The 21,178-nt window shown below is 37.8% G+C and overlaps 2 protein-coding genes and 1 non-coding gene across 4 annotated transcripts; all 3 read left to right on the forward strand.

Moving 5' to 3' along the window:
• The first annotated feature begins 10,210 nt into the window (after positions 1–10,210).
• Positions 10,211–13,907, forward strand: LOC141612425 (serine/threonine-protein phosphatase PP1-like). Of its 2 annotated transcripts, none has more exons than XM_074431197.1 (4): positions 10,211–10,644; positions 11,529–12,088; positions 12,304–12,524; positions 13,536–13,907. In XM_074431197.1, the coding sequence occupies exons 1-3, from the start codon at positions 10,425–10,427 to the stop codon at positions 12,487–12,489; spliced, it is 966 nt and encodes a 321-aa protein (XP_074287298.1). In that variant the 5' UTR covers positions 10,211–10,424; the 3' UTR covers positions 12,490–12,524; positions 13,536–13,907. The 2 variants fall into 2 exon arrangements, with proteins under 2 accessions (XP_074287298.1, XP_074287299.1); XM_074431198.1 differs by having other exon boundaries at positions 10,276–10,644; positions 12,304–12,528.
• Positions 13,908–14,992: 1,085 nt separating this feature from the next.
• On the forward strand, positions 14,993–15,066 carry TRNAV-CAC (transfer RNA valine (anticodon CAC)). The gene has a single exon. It is a non-coding gene; the product is annotated as a tRNA-Val (tRNA).
• A 92-nt stretch (positions 15,067–15,158) lies between these two features.
• LOC141612426 (uncharacterized) lies at positions 15,159–20,945 on the forward strand. The gene is made up of 6 exons (XM_074431199.1): positions 15,159–15,386; positions 16,976–17,015; positions 17,112–17,195; positions 18,022–18,187; positions 19,404–19,662; positions 20,485–20,945. Exons 1-6 carry the CDS (start codon positions 15,330–15,332, stop codon positions 20,674–20,676), a joined length of 798 nt encoding a protein of 265 aa, XP_074287300.1. The 5' UTR covers positions 15,159–15,329; the 3' UTR covers positions 20,677–20,945.
• The last annotated feature ends 233 nt before the right edge of the window (positions 20,946–21,178 follow it).

Here is a 21,178-nt window from a genome sequence, read left to right on the forward strand (position 1 = left end):
CCATTCCTCCTGTTTATCCAAAGTCCATTTTTTAACACACTGTCTTACCCTTGATAGCTTTCTCATCACTCGAAAAGCAGGTGAACCCACATCTCTTAGGCACCATGTTTCTTTAATGCATGATAAACATTCTGGGTAGTCCAGGGCCCAAGCATCAAGTTTATACGGCTTTTTATTTGCATTTTTTGTAAGGTTCAAATCCACCTCAATAGGAGCATGATCAGAAATTTGTATTGAAAAGTGTTTAATACTCGTGTCCGGGAAAAGAGTGAACAAATCTTTCGACGCTAATGCCTTATCAAGACGCTCATAGACCTTTTTATTCCCTTACCATAAGGAATTGAATGTTCAAACTCGGGGCTTAAAAATACATGACATTTAAGAGTGACGCTTTTACCATCACTACTAGGGTTGAGCAAAAACGGGTACACGTCCCGGTTTTTCAAACCGGTTTGGTCCCCGGTTTTAAAAAACCTTAAATTTCTCAAACCTCACCCGCACCTCTTTTAATCCGGGTAAGCGGTTTTTCTGGAATTTTCAAACTAGATCTGAAAACCGGTTACTCGAACAGGTTTTTGAACCCGGTTTTTGGTTGAATGCTTTTGATTGGCACAATAACCATGCTGCCATTTTGAATATTTGAAGACCTTGGTTGTCAAATGTTAAAATTACTTCATAAAGAAGTCATACATATTAAAGTTCAAAGAGTCATAGACATGTAAATAATGTTCAAAACTACAATTAAAGAGTCACGGACATCTAAAATTACTTCATAAAGATTTTTGATTTTTTTAGAGATGATAGAGAGGGGGTGAGAGACTCAAGGGCAGGAGATGAACGAGAGAAATAGGGTTTTGATGTTTTGGGCTTAAGTCTTGGCTTGGGTGTGTTTAATTCATAGATGAAATTATGTTTTTCAGAAAAAAGTCAATCCGGTTTTAAAAGCGGTCTCCAGATTGGTTTTATTTAGACCCGCACCTCATTTGTGCTTAAAAATTCGATTCGAGCCCCGCACCGGAAAAATCCCGAATTTTTCGGTCTCCATTATTCGGGTTTCGGTCCGATTTCGGTTTAAAAATGCGGTTCGGATTTTTTTCTCAGCCCTAATCACTACGTTATTAATCAGAGCTACTTTTATTGTTGTTGCATGGCTGATCTTCCAAATAGATGATAATGTTAGTAGTAAAACAATGTAGTTATAAGCTGATCTCAAATTCGACATTATAAATTCACTTATAACTTTGTATTACTTGTATAAAGAATAAATAAGTGAGACAGAAGAGTATTTGTTTAATTTTGGTAGCCTAGATGTCTTTTATAACACCTTAGCATAAATTACATAACATGAAATTTATGTTATACGGAGTACATGTTATTATTAGAAATTGTTACGAAATTCAATGATAGAAATTATACCAAGACAGTTTCAAAATTAAATGAACTCTAAAAGAACTAAAAAAACATACATTATTTAATAATGCAAAATAACTCATATGAATATTCATTTAATTTTTGTTGTGTCATAATCTGACGAGATATTATGTCCAACCCAGATCGTATATTTTGACTCTTACAACCATAAGGTTATTATAGGGTAAGGATCCTCTCCATTTTCTAAAAAGAAATAAAAAGTTTATTTTCTATAAAGGCTCTAGATCGTTGATACCTGTCGATGTGAGTATCAAAAATAATATTTATAAAACCAAACTACTACTAGCAAGCGGTAGTAAGGGTCGATCCGCAGGGAGGTAGGGAGATAATAGTTGTTATTAATTCTAGTCTAAGGATAACAGTTGTGGGGGGTTTTGGATTGGATTATAACTAAATCTAAATGCGAAAACAAAATAAAAACTATAACTAAAGCAATTAAATAAAAAGGTGTAGAAAATAATAAAAGGGAAGCTAAGACGATTGGTTCACTGCAGCTGCGACGACGCTATCTAAGTAAGTCTGATAAATCACGATAGGTGGGCAAATAAGAAGTCCTCTCGGTCCGTTCTTTCGCATGGATGACCATAAAAGAAAGTGCACTTTGTTGATATGAGTAGTATTTCCAATCCCTTTAAGCACTAGTCATTTAAGCCTATGCTATTGGTCCCTAGGTCTCACTAATACTAGCTCTCGCCCTGAAAAGTGATTCTTAATGCCTAAATTACTTATATTTCGATCTTAGCAATTTAGTCGTCTCAATTCATTAATTAATGCCCTTCCCTATCTCTCGATCTACGGGTTGGTAAAAACTAAGCATCTAACAAGTCTCCTCTCGGTCTCGTTGTTAAATATTGCAATTAAAACATTGAAACGGTGCTAATCTATCGCGCGTCAGTCGATCGACCAGCTAAGCCAGTCGATCGACCAACAGGTCCAGTCGATCGACTAACTAATCCAGTCGATCGACCAAAGGCCGACATCAGGTTTACTAATTTACGTCGTCTTTGCTATAGATCCCCTCGCATCTTAGCACGGGGTATTTAGCTACTCATAATAATTCTAACTACAACTACGAAAGCAATTAAAACAGTAAACGGAAGCATGATTAAAACGATTTAACAGTAAATTCGCAATAAAGAAAATTACGGCTTTAGGGAACTAATCTAGCAATTCTAACTACGAAGATAATAAACTTAAAGACTGAAATTATGATTGAGAAATACCGAAACTGAAGGCCGAAAGGAAATCCAGATGCAAAATAGCGAACTTTATTGAGAAACTAAAGTATTTGAATGTAAACTATGCTAAACTCGAGACCTAATGTCTCTCCTCTAAAAACTGATAATTATTCTGAAAACATAGGTTAGTTATATAGGAATATCACGCACTCTTATTCCTAAACCTAAGAATACATTGGGCTTTCTAATTCTCGATCTTTTAATTTGCGCTTCAGTTCGCGTGGTGGTCGATCGACCACTGAGGCCAGTCGATCGACCAAGAGCGCTGTACAGAATTGCATTCTGACGATTCCCTGCAGCGCACACCGATCTTAAAACAGCTGCCATTTCTTTACTTGGTCAAATCAGGCGTTCTATACGGCGTTGGAAAGTTAAGAGGATAAGTTTTCACCTCCAATTGTAATCACTCGATTATCTGCTCTAGAACTTGAGCTATAGCCATCTGAAGCAGGCTGCAATATCGTGAAATGCTTCTTTGCTTGTTAAACTCGTACGCACCCTTGCTTTTGCTATCTTTAGGCCTTGAAACGCACACCAAGCTCATTCCTCGAGTCACTACTCCATGTCAAATGCAATGCTAAATACTTAGGGACGGATTTGGCTTATTTTCCGCTGAAATCTTCATATTCCTACAAAATCACAAGAAAAGGAAGAAATACACGAAACAAGGGAAATAGTAGCATAAACTACTCAATTGAGCTCTGAAATGCGTGTAAAATAGGGTGTAAAACATCATATAAATGACACGCATCAATCGTATTCACACAATATCCAGCGAAAATTCTAAATTTATGATGCATTAAAATATAAAGGAGTAACGGACATTACACGGAAGGCACGCAAGATAATCACAAATACTATTATACAACCGGTTGTACAAGAGCATTGTACAACCATAACCAATCTAACTGAGCTTATGTGTATTTTTCTCGAGCTCTTATAATTTTTTATTTATATTTTAATTTTTTGCAGCTCAGAATCTTTTAAACAAAGCTCGTAATCTATAGGTATAAGCTCAAGTAAACACATTATAAAACTCAGGTTCTTTTATATACAACCAATACAACTGGTTGTATAATCTACTTACTGCAAGATAATCCCGTAATATAATCCATTACTTACTTTAGAAAGTATACGTTTTTTTTTTTTTTTCTTTTGGCAGCAGTAAAGAGAGTTTTACATTATAGTGGCACGGCTCCGTAAACCATACCTATAAACTACAACATAAAACACCATAGAGCTACTAATAACATAAACTAAAGGTTGGTAACAATTGCATCGGTCGACAACGTCATGTTGATGGCGTACGACGGAAGTCGGAACACGCTCTTCAAACTCACAATCCACCCCAATCTCTAATGGATGAGCAACGCTGGCCAAAGGAAAACACCCATCTTTGCTTGTCTTGATTGATGTAGCTTCAGAGAAATACCTGCAACAAGACCCAAAAAAGGGTCTCGGAGATTCATCTCCTTGGCTGTGAAAATCTTCCTCAGAAAACCAACGAGCTTCCACAAACTCATTTTTACTCGTCTTAATCAAAACAGCTTCAGAGAAATACCTACAACAAGACCCAAGAAAGCGTCTCGAAGATTCATCTCCTTGGCTGTGATACACCTTATCCGGACACCAACGAGCCCCTAGACCCAGCGAGAGAAAACAAAGTGCACTTACGCCCCAAGGACGTAGAAAGAAAAGGCGGAAAGCAGACCACAAAAATCTGACTCCAGAGGAGAGAAAACACCTACACTTTGTAACACAAACCCGCCGATTTAACCCCATAGCCAAGAAAAGCGAGTAAATAGGTGGGAACTAAAGGAGGAAACCACTTGAAATTCCCCCTAATCAAAACCATCTCTGCAGACCGCAGAGAGTTAGGCTCAACACAGACCCAATGCAAAGTACCAGTCGTCTTAATTAACCCGTGGATAAGAGGACAAAACACCCCAAGCCACCAGGAATTTATTAAATGAAAAAGCAGAAAATGCACAAACCACGAATTAAACATGAGTAAAAGATGGATTCCACCGCATCCGACCCGAACCAACAACACAGCCAACACCCGACTCCACCATACCCCACACATCTCAACCAAAAAAACCCCAACCACAACCTCAGACACAAAAACAATTGACGGAATCGACGGATCACCACAAACCTTGACCGATGAAACGGAACAGACCGAAACCAAGACATCAACAACAACACCCGACACCAAACAATACTCCCCAGGACCATCGGCATGCATGCAACTAGATCAACCTTAAGAGACACATAAACAGACAAAAACCGGACTCGGAAAGGGACCAAAACAGGAGGACGGGAAAGGGAACACAAGACCGGCCCAAAACCGCGACCACAAAACACAAACAAACAGAGCTAAACTCATAAACACCAACCGACAAAACACAAGGAAGATTTCTACCAGGGGTGGGGGGAGGGGCGGGGGAAGGGGAGACACCCCTGGGTTGTATGCGAAGCTTTCAATGACAGGACAGAGCATTGTAAGAACGGGAAAGACAGGAAAACCAAGGACGGACCCACGGTGTTCTATGGTGTAGCAAGTGCTACACCAAATCCCAGGAAAATTAATAGCGAGCTTGATTTTGCTACACCAAACATTTATTGTCAGCTGCAATTAATAGCACATTAGCACTTGGTTATGGTTCCAAATGAAAACGTAGTAAATTAATTAACTATCTCCATTGTTCGAGAACAATTAATACGAAGTATTAAATGATTGGTCAAGATTCAGTTGGTTAATATGAAGTGTTAAGTAATTTTTACACTTAAGTATTTGTATTTCTTTCATTAAGCTCTCACTTCCTCTCACAAATTTTTAATACATGTAAAATTATTAATTAATTATTTTGTAAGTAGTCTAGTTGTTTTATTTTCTTTAATTCTCTTTATCATTTCCATTTACCACCTTGCCATTAGTGGCGGAGCCAGGATGTTAAGTCAGTTGGGGGCGAAAATTTCCAGAGAGGGCGAAAGAGTAATATTATAAGGAGACCTCGAAAAAATTCAAAATTTTGAAGTAAAAATTTCAAAATTTTCAAACGTAAGCGGGGGAGGCCACCCTTGCTAGCCCCCCTCGCTCCACCACTGTCCACTGCTTGCCATTGTGTTAGTCTCGGGATCTCTTAATTATAGTCTTCCTTGAGACGAAGATATTCGTTTTAATGTTAAACTGGTTAAATAACATCCCACATGGGATATATGAAGCTTCTGCTTTTTTTTTTTATCCATCGTCGCACATGAACATATTTGACCCGTCTTAAACTTAAGACGAATATACCTGTCTTAATGAAAATTTGCCCTTAATTATAAAGTAAAGTAATTAGTTTTGTTCATCCTACTATTTCCAGTTTGGGTATGTAACGTCTTACGGGGTAACATAATTTTGATAGATCACTAGTTTCCTCACTTAAATTGGTTCGTTTATTCTCTGATAATTAGGAGTTAAAATTTAGTGTTCAAATTAATTTTAGTTTCTTTATTTTTTGTTTCTTTTGGTACATAATTTTAGTTTCTTTATTAATAATCTTAATTTTCATTTGATATGCATCTTTTTACAAGGAACCATATAAAATGTTATTCATCTACTTCATAAACTTTATGTGTGTACATTTTGCTACACCGTAAAAATAATCATGGGTCCGCCCCTGAGGAAAACAAACCAGGAAGGCCACCGAAAAGACCATCGGCCGGTCAAACCCAGATCCGAACGCCGTCAATAGTCGAGGTCAATCGGAGAGGACGAAGACAGAGGAGAGATGCGATGAATCGCCGGAGATAGGCCTTTGGATGACCTCATCTCCGGCGATTGAGAATGGGAGATGGGAAAGGTAGTGCGTGGGCGGAGGATGCGGCGGAGCAGACTAGGAGATTTTGGGGTTTTTTTGGGATTTTTTTGGGAAAGTTAGAGAGAGATAAAGTTAAAGAGAACTTTCATAAACGAAACATATATTTTCTTCAGAAAGTATACGTCTTCAAATGTTGAACACTTGAACTTATTTGAATTCATCCCAATCGCCAACACGACACAAACTATTTGATAATTATGCCTTATCCTTGATCTTCCAATGTTAGATAATGCTAATCCACTCTATTTTGGATCTAACGTTCTCTACTTTAGAACGAACACATATGCATAATGGGCCTACTTATTAATAATTACCACTCCACACATGTACATGGGTAAAGCAGCCTAACTTCAGTACTAACGACCCTTTTAAATCATTGATAATTTTTTTTGATTTTATATTTTTTTTTTTTTTTGGCAGCGGTAAAGAAAGAGTTTTACATTATAGTGGTACGGCTCACTAAACCATACCTATAAACTACAACATAAAACACCATAGAACTACTAATAACATAAACTAAAGCATGGTAACAATTGCATCGGTAAACGTCGTGTTGATGGCGTACGACGGTAGTCGGGACACGCTCTTCAAACTCAAAAATCACCCCAATCTCTAATGGATGATCAACGCTGGCCAAAGGAAGACACCCATCTTTGCTTGTCTTGATTGATGTAGCTTCAGAGAAATACCTGCAACAAAACCCAAAAGAGGGTCTCGGAGATTCATCTCCTTGGCTGTGAAAATCTTCCTCGGAAAACCAACGAGTCTCCACAAACTCATTTTTACTCGTCTTAATAAAGACAGCTTCAGAGAAATACCTACTACAAGACACAAGAAAGCGTCTCAGAGATTCATCTCCTTGGCTGTGATACACCTTATCTTGACACCAACGAGCCCCTTGACCCAACGAGAGAAAACAAAGTGCACTTACGCCCCAAGGACGTAGAAAGAAAAGGCGGATAGCAGACCACAAAAATCTGTCTCCAGAGGAGAATAAACTCCTACACTTTGTAACACAAACCCCGCTAACCAGAACCCCAAAGTCAAGAATAACGAGTAAATAGTTGGGAACTAAAGGAGGAAACCACTTGAAATTCCCCCTAACCAAAACCATCTCTATAGACCGCAGAGAGTTAGGCTCAACACGGACCCGATGCAAAGTACCAGTCGTCATAATTAACCCGTGGGTAAGAGGACAGGACACCCCAAACCACCAGGAGTTTATTAAAAGAAAAAACAGAAAACCCACAAACAGCGAGGTTATTATTCTTATAAACAGGATAAGACGAAAGCAAAGACCCACCTTCATAAAGAGAAAGACGGGAACCACCACAACCAACCCCACCAACACCATCATCCAGCCCAACCAATCCCAAACCAAAACGACTGGAGAGCAATGAAAAACACCGATACCAAGACACCCAAAGCCAAACGACCCGGACTACGCCCACATCCGGGTCCGCCACCACACGCAGGAAGCCGCCCAAACACAAAGCCCACCCAACCCCATCAACAGAGACCAACAACAACATAAAAACCAACGACCACCCCGAAGACCAGAACGACTCAAAGACGGTAAGACCAGCCAAGACCAACACAAACAAAGAAGACCCAAAAACCGACACAGACAGACCCAAGACCCATGCATGACATCCAAAGAACCAACATGTGGGGGAAGGGGGCGAGGGGAAGGGGAACACCGTATGACCTCCATGCACACCATACAAGAGACCAGGACTCTAAAACCACATAACAAGGATGACACTTACCGGAGAGGAGGGGGAAGGGGGTGAGGGGAAGGGGATCACCTCTCCGGCACCACCCTGAGACGCACAAGGCAGGACCACCATCACCACCATCAGGGAAGAGTCTCTGGAAAGATCGGGGGGCCAAAAGACGAGAACGGAAGAGGGGGAAGACAGAGGTGGCCGGCGACAGAGCAACACGGGGCAGACCGATGGAGAAACGCATCCCGATCAAGCGACAAGGCCAAAAGGGGAATCGGGTAAGGTATTAGACAAGGTGAAGACGAATCGAATCACCGGAGATGGGCCCAAGAGAAGCCACATCTCCGGCGATAGGTTTGGGAGAAACAGTGGGGAGGACGATGGGGGTAGGGCGGCGGCAGTGGAACAAAAAGTTAGGGTTTTTTTGGGGGGTTTTTTGTAGTGAGAGGTGAGAGCTTTTTTAGAGAGAGAGTGTTCTTTGTTTTGATTTTTGATTTTATATTGATTATTCGCACAATTAACTGAAAAAATATTTAAAAATTTATCCTGTATAAACTAGCTAAAACTTTGGTTGAAAATTAGGAGTTGATAAAGCAGTCAATTATATTAAAATTGTTTGATAAACTAAGTGAAAACATACTTGTAACTTTGTAAGTTGTAACATAGTAAAATAACATAAAAAAAAAAAAAAAAGTAGTTAATTAATATTATAACTTGAAGTTGTAATTTAAAAAAGGAAAAAAGAAATATAATAAACTAACTTATTTTTCACATACTACTTAAGTAGGTTTATTTATTTCACCTAGCTTATTTGTAGAATAAGCTATAAGCTATTTGTCAAACATGCAATGTCCAAAATGATAAATTCTACCCGTCGATGATTAAACATGCAATGTTGTATGGCTCCAAATGTTCAAAAGAAGAAGAATGGGGCAGAAATGTTTATGTTACGATTGATATGTTGCCATATAAGGGAAGGATCAACTTAAAAATGAGATGGTTAGGGAGAAAATGAGAGTTGTTCGATCACAAATTCTCATTATAGACGGACACTATCCGTCTATAGCTATAGACAGATAGTGTCCGTCTATAATGAGACGGACTGGTTGTCCGATAGAGGATAAGGTGATGGAGAATAGATTAAAATGATTTGTACGTGTGAGAATGAGACCTGATAGTCCCGATTAATATCCCAATTATGAGGTTTGAAAATTTGGGAAAGGAAGATTTAAGAAAGCTTGGATAAAAGTGATTGAGAATGATAAAGATATGTCCGATATATGGTGATGGAGAGGACACTGTAAAGAGAGGTAAACGGTTGAATGATGGAGTTTGATTCTTACATTTCTTAAGTATTATATTTCTTATTCATTTTCATTTTTTATTTTTAAAATTTGATTTATATTATCATTTTATTTTCCGCATTATTTTTTTTTCAATATAAGTATGTTTACTTATATGCTTGTCCAACTTTTTTTACTTAATTCTCCGGACTTGAGCCCTATTAACAGGCATACAGTTTTAGATAATGATTTGTATCAACCAACCCCAAATATTTTCGATCAGGTAGGTTAACTGAACAAGGTTGCTTTTACAAGGTGTACTCTGTACTCACACTAGACCTGTCAAAACATGACCTGACCAGCAAACCCGACCCAATTTTAGGTCAAAGGCACGTAAATCTTAACTTGTGACCCGAAATGACACGAATCCAAAATAACCCGTAATTTTAGGGTCGAAAACCCAACCCGACTCGTTCGACCTGATGGGTCAAAGATGAATTAAGAATATTATTAAAATATTAATATTTTTATATTATATTTGAAATAATAAATATTATTTTAATATTTTTAATTAAAAAATTAATTTAAAAGTTAATTTTATATTATTTTATATCATTAAATAAGAAAATAGTTATTAAAATAATGAATATTATAATATTATTAAATATCAGAAATGATTTACTTTTCCCCATCTAATTAATATCGTCACACATTTGACATTTCCCATAATGGCCATAGTCCCGTTACTTCCATAGAGCAAAACAAACAAGTGAAACGAAAAATCCCCTTTTCATCCATCCAACCTTAGAAATTTCTAGGGTTTCGTAATCCCCTAATCTCCCAATTCTCACCGTTGATTTCTCCAAATTGTCAAAAATGGCGACACCACACAATGGCGGCGGCGGCGGCGGTGCGACGATTGAAGCGACGGTATTAGACGACATAATACGCCGTCTTTTGGAGGTCCGATTAGTTCGACCCGGGAAACAAGTCCAATTATCCGAATCAGAGATCCGACAACTTTGTCTTGCTGCTAGAGAGATTTTCGCTCAACAACCTAATCTTCTTGAACTTCAAGCCCCTATCAAAATCTGCGGTATCTTTTTTTTTCTTTTTCTTTTTTAAATTTCGTGTGTGAAAATTGGAGTTATATTTTGTTGGTATTTATTTGATGATGATTGATAGGTTGTTGCAGCAATACATGACTACTTTTTCCGTCTTAGTCATTTGTTTACTTTTATATTTATCGTATTTGAATCAAAGGTAAACAAATGATTGAGCCGAAGGGAGTATTATACTATGTTAGGGTAGGGTTGTTGGGGGATTATGATTCTTGGTGTGAGAATGCTGTAAATAGAAATTGAAATGAATAGTTAGGGTTTATCTTGTTGATTTTCCCGACTTTGGATGTGTTATTATCGTGTCTTACGACAGAAGGGTAGAGATTATTGATGATAGGGATGACTTTGCGGATGTGTGTACTCACAACGACGCTTATTATATCGTATATGGTGATTTGTCGTTTCACAGATGATCTGTGTTTTGGTTATCATGGAAGCTAAAAGGCTGTTGTTAGGATATTGTCTTTATTAGGCTTCCATCTGGAGTTTTAGACGATCGTACATGTGAGACCAACCCGATTTGTTAAGTAACAATAAGGGTTTTGGGTAGTTCTCACATGTAAGACCGTCACATATTAGTTTTTGATGCCTCCCTTTTTTACTATCTCTTTGCTCAATATGAGCTTCTAAGTAGCTCTAGTTATCGAGCATTTGGATGCTTGTACTTAATTTGGACATTAATGAGCCGTCTAAGCAGCTTTCAATTTTTTTATACTCTTTTCAGAGTGTGTTCTTGAAATGACATGCCAATACTTCTTTTTATGTGTTTTTTGGTGCATGCTTGTACCAGTACCACTAATAAATCTGAATGCTTGTAATGTCAAAGAACTAAGAAGATGTCTTGCTGCTGATATTTTAGGTGATATTCATGGGCAGTACAGTGATTTGCTACGGCTTTTCGAATATGGTGGTTTTCCTCCTCAAGCCAATTATTTATTTCTGGGAGATTATGTTGATCGTGGCAGGCAAAGTTTGGAGACAATATGCCTTCTGCTCGCCTACAAGATTAAGTATCCAGAGAACTTTTTCCTTCTTAGAGGAAATCATGAGTGTGCTTCCATCAATCGTATATATGGATTCTATGATGAATGCAAGCGGAGGTTTAATGTCAGGCTTTGGAAGACCTTTACAGATTGCTTCAATTGTCTTCCGGTGGCAGCGTTAATTGATGACAAAATATTGTGTATGCATGGTGGCCTTTCTCCGGACCTCCAAAACATGGACCAAATTAGAAACTTACCTCGTCCTACTGCTGTGCCTGACACTGGTCTGCTTTGTGATTTGCTATGGGCAGATCCTGGTCCTGATGTTAAGGGATGGGCAATGAATGATAGAGGGGTTTCCTACACCTTTGGTGCTGATAAGGTGTCGGAATTTTTGTCAAAGCACGATTTGGACCTAGTTTGCCGTGCCCATCAGGTTATTTATTTTCTGTTGATATTTTACACTCCAATGAGACACTCTAATGTGAGACGGTCTCACATGTTAGTTTGTCCAAAATCCTTATTTATTCCTCCCTTAATTATAGGATTAATGGGGCAGTCTCACATGTATGACCGTCCGATACAAGTTTTTGGTCTTACTCCTTGTTTTCTGTTAGTTAAATTACTCACCTGACAATTTGACTTGTTTAGGTGGTAGAGGATGGTTACGAATTCTTTGCAGATAGGCAGCTGGTTACTATATTCTCAGCCCCCAATTACTGTGGTGAATTTGATAATGCCGGAGCAATGATGAGTGTTGATGAGAACTTGATGTGCTCTTTTCAGATTCTTAAACCTGCAGAAAAGAAGAACAACTTTTTGTCGACAAAGATGTAATCCCTGCAACATTTTGCTACCTGTGATTTGAGAAAGTAGGTTTGTAGTTTCATATTTCACCTTCTGCTGTTAATATCTACAGTGATTGCTCTTTTATTTATTTGACGTCTTAATGCTGTTATCGACTTTTTGTCATGGATCATACTTGACGGCATCAACCCCTCCCCTCGAAATAGTAAAAAGGAAGGTTATTGATTTTGGTGCATTGATCGTCCGAGTTTTCGTGTTGGTTTTCATATACACACTTTTCTAGTGATTTATAAGTCTATAAAAGCTCATTTTTGAAGGCTCACATTTACTGAATCTTTCGGTAATCCAAGGTTGAATCATTTGCGGAACTATATCTTAAGTGTCCTTTTTCATCACATATTTATATGCTTACCACAATGAACTTAACTTATAACCATGACTCCGAGAGTCCACATTTATTCGAATTTAATAAACGAGAGATAGCAATGGTTTTCCCCCAAGTAAACTCCCTAATAAGGAATTGTACTTTGTTTAGTTTGTTAGGTGATGTGGTTAAGGACCTGAAATTTTCCAAAATCAGGGGTAAGGATCTCTCTCTCTCATATGGAGAAATGTTTTTGCAGTAATTGTCTGCCCGTGACTAGAAAAAGGAAGTGAATTTTGCTGCTAGCTTTGCTAGTAGTTTTTGAGAATAGCAGAAGCATTGTTCTTGCTCATAGCATGAAACCAGGAGGGCTGGGTTGTTTCGGATCAGGGCATTAGTGAATCACCGATCATGTTATCTTTGTCTTAGGTAATCAGGTTGGGTTGGTGTTATTGTTCTTTTACTACTCTAATCATTGTGGAGACGAATCATTCTCGATTCTGGTTTGGGCAGTTAAAGTTGAATTTCTTGGGTCGGGTCAGATTTTGCCTACCTGCTCTAAATGTTGCTGCTGTGTTTGGTCTCTTTATGTTTTTACTTTCTCCTCTTTAGCATCTAATGTGGCCCTTAGACTCGAGGGACGGGATTTCTTTTTGATGGATATAGCTTTACACTTCTACTTGTGTTTGACCCGCCTTCCTCTGCGTGACAGTTGATTGTTTGAAGAGCTACATGAAATGAAAAATGTCCCTAGTAGAATTGATTGAAAAAAGGTGTGTTACCTGTATCGTCCTCTGAAGCTTCATCATACCGAGCTGGAGTTATGATCTTAAAGAATGATCGGAGTGGAAACAATTGGATATTACCTAGGCTTTTTTTCTCAGTGAATGATGCCAATTTCGTGATGTAGTCTTTTTGTATATTGGTAGCGGCAGCTGTTATTAGCTGCATTTGTGGGCGTAGTTCCAGAAAAGAAAGCCATAATGTCATTGTTTTCATGAGCAAAAATGTACCCATTAATTCGGTATACTGCTAAATTGCTAATAGATGGTCATCACTCATCATCAGTACGTAACTACGTTTGTATGTTGTTGGCCTTTAGACCTTCCTATCCGTATCCCATGTGCCTAAGCTCGGCTTATTTATCATTCTCTCGATTCTTAATTAGGGATGGTTACTTTGAGAATGTTTTTGGAATTTAGGTTGCTCGTCGTAGGTATGCAAATTTAATACACCATGGTTTTGTGATTCTATGAATTGATTTGTCGGAAAATTAGAGCTTAGATTTTTGGAGGTTTAAGCTATACACTTTTATAAGGTATAATTAACTTGGCTCAACTCAAAATTGACCAACTGACTTCGCCACCACCACCACCACTCAACCCGTACATGCCACCCAAGCACAACTATAACTGCCCTATTTATCATGGAGGAGGATGGGAAGTATTAATGGTAATTTGTGTAGTTGTTAGAGGCGATTGTGATGACTTTCATGACGGAGGGCTAGCTTGATTTTTTTTTTTTTTTTTTTTTTTTTTTTTTTTTTTTTTTTCTGCAAACGGAGAGAGTTATTGTACATCGTAAAATTTAACACACAAAGGTATGACGTGGAAGTGGAAAAATAATCAGAGCTGCACTTTAGAATTTTCCAATGAATTATATATTCGATAGTTTGACTCATTACTTGTCCCAATCTTAATTACCAAGATTGCCATGTCTAAATAAACAATTAATTGGCTTGTAGGTTAAAAAAAACTCATATTCCCTCTTTCTTATACTGTACCGGACCAATGGTAACACTTACCTATTAATACGGCTGTATTACACCAATTGTAACATTCCTTATTTGGCCTACAACATTACCAAATTATCCTTATACCCATTTGATATTTACATAAAATGTCACTACATACCTCACCTACCAACTCACAATTAAACCCACAGTTACATACATAACCTATTTTCTTCCCTCTTTACCCTTTCTTTTACCCTATTTTCTTAAAAAGCCCATTTTTTACCACGTTACCATTTGTATGGTACGTAAGGAGTATTATATCTCGTGACTCATTTTTGGCAAGGAAAAAAAATGAATTAAACAATCGGCATCTTGGAAATTTTCACCTAAGCATTAATGAACATGTATTTGGAACACGGAAATTCAACAACAAGGTCTGGGTGGTGTAGTCGGTTATCACGCTAGTCTCACACACTAGAGGTCCCCGGTTCGAACCCGGGCTCAGACATGTTTCTCTTTTATTTTCTTTTTAACCAAAAAAAACGCCGTTAATTAACTCCCCCCATAAACACAGTTAGTTACTCCGTACTAATTTAATTTCCCCCACAAAATACAACTCAAAAAGTCGCACCAATAAAGCATCATCCCTCTTTCATTTATTTTCCACAAAAAAAATAAATAAAATAAAATAAATAAACTCGAATTTCGATCATACTTCCATCTTCCTTATTCATTCAATCGAACTTTTTGAAGCTTCAAGGTTTGACGAACATGGAGGAAGACCCTTACTCTAATCTTCCTAGCTCTCATTTACTCGGTTCTGTTCCTGTATGTTCCTTTTACTCTCTCAAATCAATTCAATTTTTTTTAATTTTTTTGAATTTTGATGTTGTGGAACAATGTAGTCTAATTGAATCGAATTTTCTTAATGATTATTGCTCTTAATTTGTTTTCGCGATGTTTATGCAATCGAATTGTTTGGTGATTATTAGGTTTTCTTGATTGCAATTGTTAGTTTTGAATTTTGATGATAATTTATGAAGTGGATAGGCGTGATCTTGTTGTTTGAGCTGGATTCTTTTGTTGCATGTTGGTTAGGTGAAGTGGCTTTTCAATTTATTGGATTGATTTTTGAGGATTTTGTTGTTAGGTTTGATGTTAGGGATTTGGTGAGACCGTTGTATGCTTACTCCCTCCGGCTCGGTTAATTATTGTCCTTTGGTTTTGGCACAAAGACCAAGGAAAGAGGAGGGAGCCAATTACTAAATGACAAGTGGACCAAATTGCGTGTGAATGATCAAATTGCTGATCAAGTTCATTCTTAAAATAGAAAGGACAACAATTGACTGGGATGCCCCAAAATAGAATAGGATAACAAATGATCGGGACAGAGGGAGTATATCATAAACTGTAGAATGAGACTGATGTGAGACGGTTGAGTGTTTTTATATATAAATGGACGGTCTCATATTGTAAGATGGTAATGTATACACACACTAGAGTTGTGCTCGCGAAAGTAAACTAAATCATACATAGGTGTGTTTGGAGGTTGGGTTTGAGCAAGTGAGGGAGTCGGGAGTGTGGGAAAGGATGGAGGTCATGATGGGATGTTGTGCTCTATGAGAAAGGTGGAATAAGGTAATATGTGAAGGGGAGAAGTGGTGCTCGACGGCAGTGTTTCAAAGGGTTTGTGAGTTGATGTGGGAAATGCAAAGGGAGGAGCAAGGGCGGGAGCATGGGGGCTGTATAGTGGATGAGGCTGAGCACGAGAATAAAAAAAGTCAACGTCGATGCAGGTGTTTTAGAGGGTATGGGAGTGGGGATAGGTGTGGTGTGTAAGGAGAAGTCGGGTTAGGTGAATTAGAGAGTAGCCATTCAAAAGCGGGGGTCATAGGAGCCAAAGATGGCTGAGGCGGAAGCAGTGTTCAAAGAGATGCTAGAGGCTAGAGACGCGGGATACGTGAGAGTGATCATAGAAAGCGACTGAACCAAGGGAGGAGTGACATATTATAATTACAATGATAGTTTTTCTCTATGTAATTTGTTTGAACATGTTGAATTTTCTTATGTTATAGGAAGTCTAATAGAGTGGCTCATGCTTTAGCGCATGTTAATCCATAAAGCTAGAGTAGACGATTTTGGTCGGACGCTCTTCCTCAAAATACTGCTGATGTAGCTACGATTGATTAAGCCGTGATGAATTAAGCCCTTTGTGGGTTTCTGTCAAAGAAAAATACAATAATTTCCCAAATTACGTTATTGACATAGTACCAAAATATTTCCTAATAACTACCAAGTCATTCATTCATTTGTAAAGTAGGGTATATAACATCAAGTGACGCCTTTGTATGTGTACAACACTACATGTCACTTTTTGCGAGTTTTTGGCTTGTTGAGTTGACTTTAATTGGTTGCAGGCTGTTATATCTGAGAACACGAAGGGGAATGCTTATCGTGGTATGTGCAAACTAGTGATTTGTTAAGTTTTGGATTGGATTAGTTAATGTTGACCGTGTGATGAGAATTTTGAGTAATTTGTGTGGGGTTTTGTAGGGCCTGAAGCAAATCTGCAAATATTTCCGCCACAGCAAGGTGGAGACAAGGGACCGGTATATCAGAATCTTACGAGTTCTAGCGGTATGTTACATTAATGCGTCTGGCTTTCTTAAGATGGCATGTTCTTAGCATTTAAGTGAGAAGTTTTGGCAGGAACTAATGGAAATGGCGGATGTAATGATATCTAAACTAATAGAAATTTAAGTTAAACCAACAACAATAACTGGGTAGACTGTGTTGAATAGAGAAGGTAAAATTCATGGGCTTTTCTTATATAACTTGTACATTGGAGACCTTATAGCCTAGCCCATATGTTTTACACGTGTTGCAATTGAATGATGTATAAAACAGCAGCGTTCCAGAGAAAGCTTGGCAACTGACGTTTCTCCCTTAAATTGTCATCATTAGAGGCGTTACTCCCATAAATTGTCATCATTAATGACAATATGATGATCATGATATTCTTTTTCCATGTTAAAACTACCTGGTGCCTTTATTATGGCGACTATACATCATGTTTTTTTTTTGTATTCGGGGTGTGTTGATTTAGCTAGATAAATCTGCGGAGCTTGCACAAGTGCACAACTCTTTACTTCTTTCATATTTTTCACACTCTATTTATCACTTCTCAGTTGGCACCATAAGTAAATGAAATTTTGTCAAAATTATTTATTTGAAATTGTTGTATCCGGACCTACTTGTAGTGTTTTACTCGAGAATCAAGATCTTCCCTAGCATTTTTTTGGAAAGTTTAATAATAAAAGGTTGAATTCATAATCATGGAAGAATTTTTTGTAGGAAATAAAATGTAGGATGAAATGCTTTGAGCTTTCATGAGTTTCATCTTTAAGGCATTGTATTTGAATTCTTTCAACTTCAGTGACACTGATATCATGATGTTTTTCAGAAGGAGGTGGACCGCCACCGGCAAATACCTGGCAGGGAATGTTCAGCGTCTCTTCATACACACAATACTTTAATGTGGATACAGATATTGTTCTCAATAGATTGCTAAGCTCCTTAGATCCTCGAACGGGTGATTTCTTCAGCAAAATTGATGCAAATCCTGATCTGTGAGTACTTGCTTTCTTCTACTTTATATCTATAAGGGTGCAGGCATGCAGCGCTTTCTGATTGCCATTGTCACATACTGACCTGTCATCTGCCGCGTTATAGTGGTTCTTGACTTCCCACTGCCTCAAGCAAAATATGACATTTGATTTTCTTAAACAGCTAAAGAGACTAGTAAATAGGTTCAGTAGCTAGCGATGGAGAACTGCACATAGCCATATCATGCTGAACTGCTGAAGTACGAAATCCAGTTTGAATTGTTCTCATGATTATTGCACTTGAGCTTAAAAAAACCAACACTAGTCAATGCAAATTCTGATTACAAATCAAACTGGCGCTGTTGCGGCTGTTCTACTAATTTTAGCCTTCATGATGAGCAAGCCTGTGTATGGACTGTCATGAAGTATAAATACAAGACTAAATTACCCCAGTGCCTCAATACAACATTACATTACACAAAGAAACTGTTTCTTTGCACCAAAAAAAACAAAGAAACTGTTTCGGAATGATCCAAGATGCAAATTGCGTCGAGAATTGCATCGAAGGAGAAGTGCGGCCACTTTAGTGAGCCATTTTACTTTGTTCCAACATAATCCGAACCAAAGAGTACCGAGTCTTTGGCTCCACTGGAAATGGAATATTTTGCGATTATGCTTAAACTTCATTAAACATACCGCTAAATGTGATTTAATTCTGAGAGTGTAAACATTTTAGGATTATGCTTAAACTTCATTAAACATAAACACATATTTTACATCCTCGTTGTTTCAAAGTCATTCTTGGAAATCCTTCCAAGAGTAATTCTTGGAAAGGTGCGACTTGGAATACTGGATCCAGTAGCCTTAGAAGTTAGAATTTCATGCGGCATAGTGTGAACATTTCTATTAACATAAATTCTAGATGCTTGTAAATGTTAATATTTTATTTATGTACATGGAAACGTTTGTTGTATCAATCCTATTCTGAAATAATCTTCGAAAAATCGTGGTTAGTGTCAGCATCTCAGAGTTATTGTTTCAAAGGCTACCAAATAACCATATATCCTTTAGTTCTCGAGATATTTTCTCCACCCCATGCTTGAAAACAAAAAAATATTTAGAAGACATGAAACCATTCTAATTAAATGTTGATTCTCTGCCCAACAGTATTTATCTATGTTTGGACTTGTCTTCCTTTGGAAACGCAAAGCTGACTGTGATAAGGTCATGAATTTTTCAGCTATGGCCTTATCTGGATCTCTACAACGCTCGTCTTTGTGATTGCTGCATTGGGAAATCTGGCAACATACTTAATAGGGAGTTCAACTTGGAGTTTTAACGTCAGTTTTATGAGCTTGGCAGCAACTGCAGTTTATGGATATGCAATAGTGGTGCCATTAGCATTTTATTTCTTACTTCAGTATATGGGGTCACCTGCCAGCCTTGTACGCTTCTGGTGCATGTGGGGCTATTCACTTTTCATCTTCATTCTAAGTTGTGTAAGTATCCTTCATCATTTATATCTATTCGTCTTTCAAATTTCAAATTTCGATCTGCATCTGCATGTATGTCCAGACTAATGTTGGTAAGTTTTGCTTGAATAAAATATTTAAACTCTCCATCCAGCCCTTCTTTTAGCTTGCAGCCTTGCACTAGGTATCACTGAGAGATATTACCATATTAGTCTCACGAACAAAATCAGCCCTTGCTACATTTCATTGTATTTGGGAAAGGGCTATGATTGAATTTGAGGAACCTTTGCTTGCCAGGTTCCTCAGATAGCCCATTGGCCCAATTCCATTAGTGTTTACCTGATTTGGCTATTTGACATTTTAACGGCCCTCAATAGTACTAGATCGGGCGAACGACTCGGTCGGGTACATGATTCTTTGGATAGGTCATTTCAGGTATATGACTCTCTTCAGGGCAAGTAAGGTCATTTTGTTGGTCAATGGTTATAGGTAGTGAATCGGTTTGGGTTTGGTTATTTCTGGGCCCTGTATTGGCTTTTGTCATTCGTTACTTTGATAAATTAAAAGTGTGATTTAAATCAGTCCTATACTCCTATTAGGTTATTCGGATCATTCCAGATAAGGTTCACTATTTAGTAGAGTATTTAGTATTTAGGTCCCGATTCGAGTTATTCTGTTCTGGTTATTTGAGTCGTATACAAGGTTATGTAATCACATATTTCTATTTTGCTATATGGTGTCTCTAGCTGCGACAAGGTTCCGTAACAATCTTGTGTCGTTATCAATCAGTTCATGACACTGAAATAATCGCTTCCATAAAGATTTGACACAATTTGTGACAAACTGCAGTTTGTGCTCGTAATTCCGGTGGAATTCCTGAGGTGGGTGGTCATACTCTTAGCAAGTGGTGTGTCAGCCTGCTTTGTTGCCTCAAACCTCAGGTCAAGTGTCGAGGGGAACGATCTCATGGTGGTTTTGGTAGCTGCTTTTGTCTTGCAATTTGCTTTAGGACTCTTCATCAAACTCTGGTTTTTCGTCTAAAGCTTGCTCTTCATCGTAATATTATGAAGTTGATCGTCTTCTCTGCTTTTTCTACGTTTTACCACTCGGATTATTATTTTGATGTTTTGTTAGATACTTAGATTCCGAAGAGACATCGTCAGACATGGAAGAGATTGAGTAGTGTAAATTATTGGGAAACTTTTGGAGTACATTTTTCATCTTATTGCCTACGGATTTTTTCCTCTGGGCTGCTTTAAATTGTGTAAATGAAATGTAATTTTGCTCGAGTGATGGGTTTTAGTTGGATATTTTTTGTGGGTTACTTATTAAAAGAATAGGCCTCCTGATAGACGGACTATAACTCTATAAGGGTTTTAACCATTGACGGAATGACCTTATTTTACAATTAAAATAAAAGTTAAAACCAAAAGTAATGCAACAACTACAAGTCTACAAGATAAAAAATCATAGAATATATAAAACACAAAATGGTTCACTTATAAAAGTCGTCACATTTAACGACAAAATGGATATGCTTATA

The sequence above is a fragment of the Silene latifolia genome, chromosome 11 (genome assembly GCF_048544455.1).
Source record: "Silene latifolia isolate original U9 population chromosome 11, ASM4854445v1, whole genome shotgun sequence".
NCBI lineage: Eukaryota > Viridiplantae > Streptophyta > Magnoliopsida > Caryophyllales > Caryophyllaceae > Silene > Silene latifolia.

Bases quoted from the DNA above. Each gene is read 5' to 3' on its own strand.
- LOC141612426 (XM_074431199.1), top strand. From the start codon at position 15,330: ATGGAGGAAGACCCTTACTCTAATCTTCCTAGCTCTCATTTACTCGGT. The intron at 17,016-17,111 runs GTATGTGCAAAC...GGGGTTTTGTAG, and splicing joins GAAGGGGAATGCTTATCGTG to GGCCTGAAGCAAATCTGCAA. The intron at 18,188-19,403 runs GTGAGTACTTGC...TGAATTTTTCAG, and splicing joins ATTGATGCAAATCCTGATCT to CTATGGCCTTATCTGGATCT.
- LOC141612425 (XM_074431197.1), top strand. From the start codon at position 10,425: ATGGCGACACCACACAATGGCGGCGGCGGCGGCGGTGCGACGATTGAA. The intron at 10,645-11,528 runs GTATCTTTTTTT...CTGATATTTTAG, and splicing joins AGCCCCTATCAAAATCTGCG to GTGATATTCATGGGCAGTAC. The intron at 12,089-12,303 runs GTTATTTATTTT...TGACTTGTTTAG, and splicing joins TAGTTTGCCGTGCCCATCAG to GTGGTAGAGGATGGTTACGA.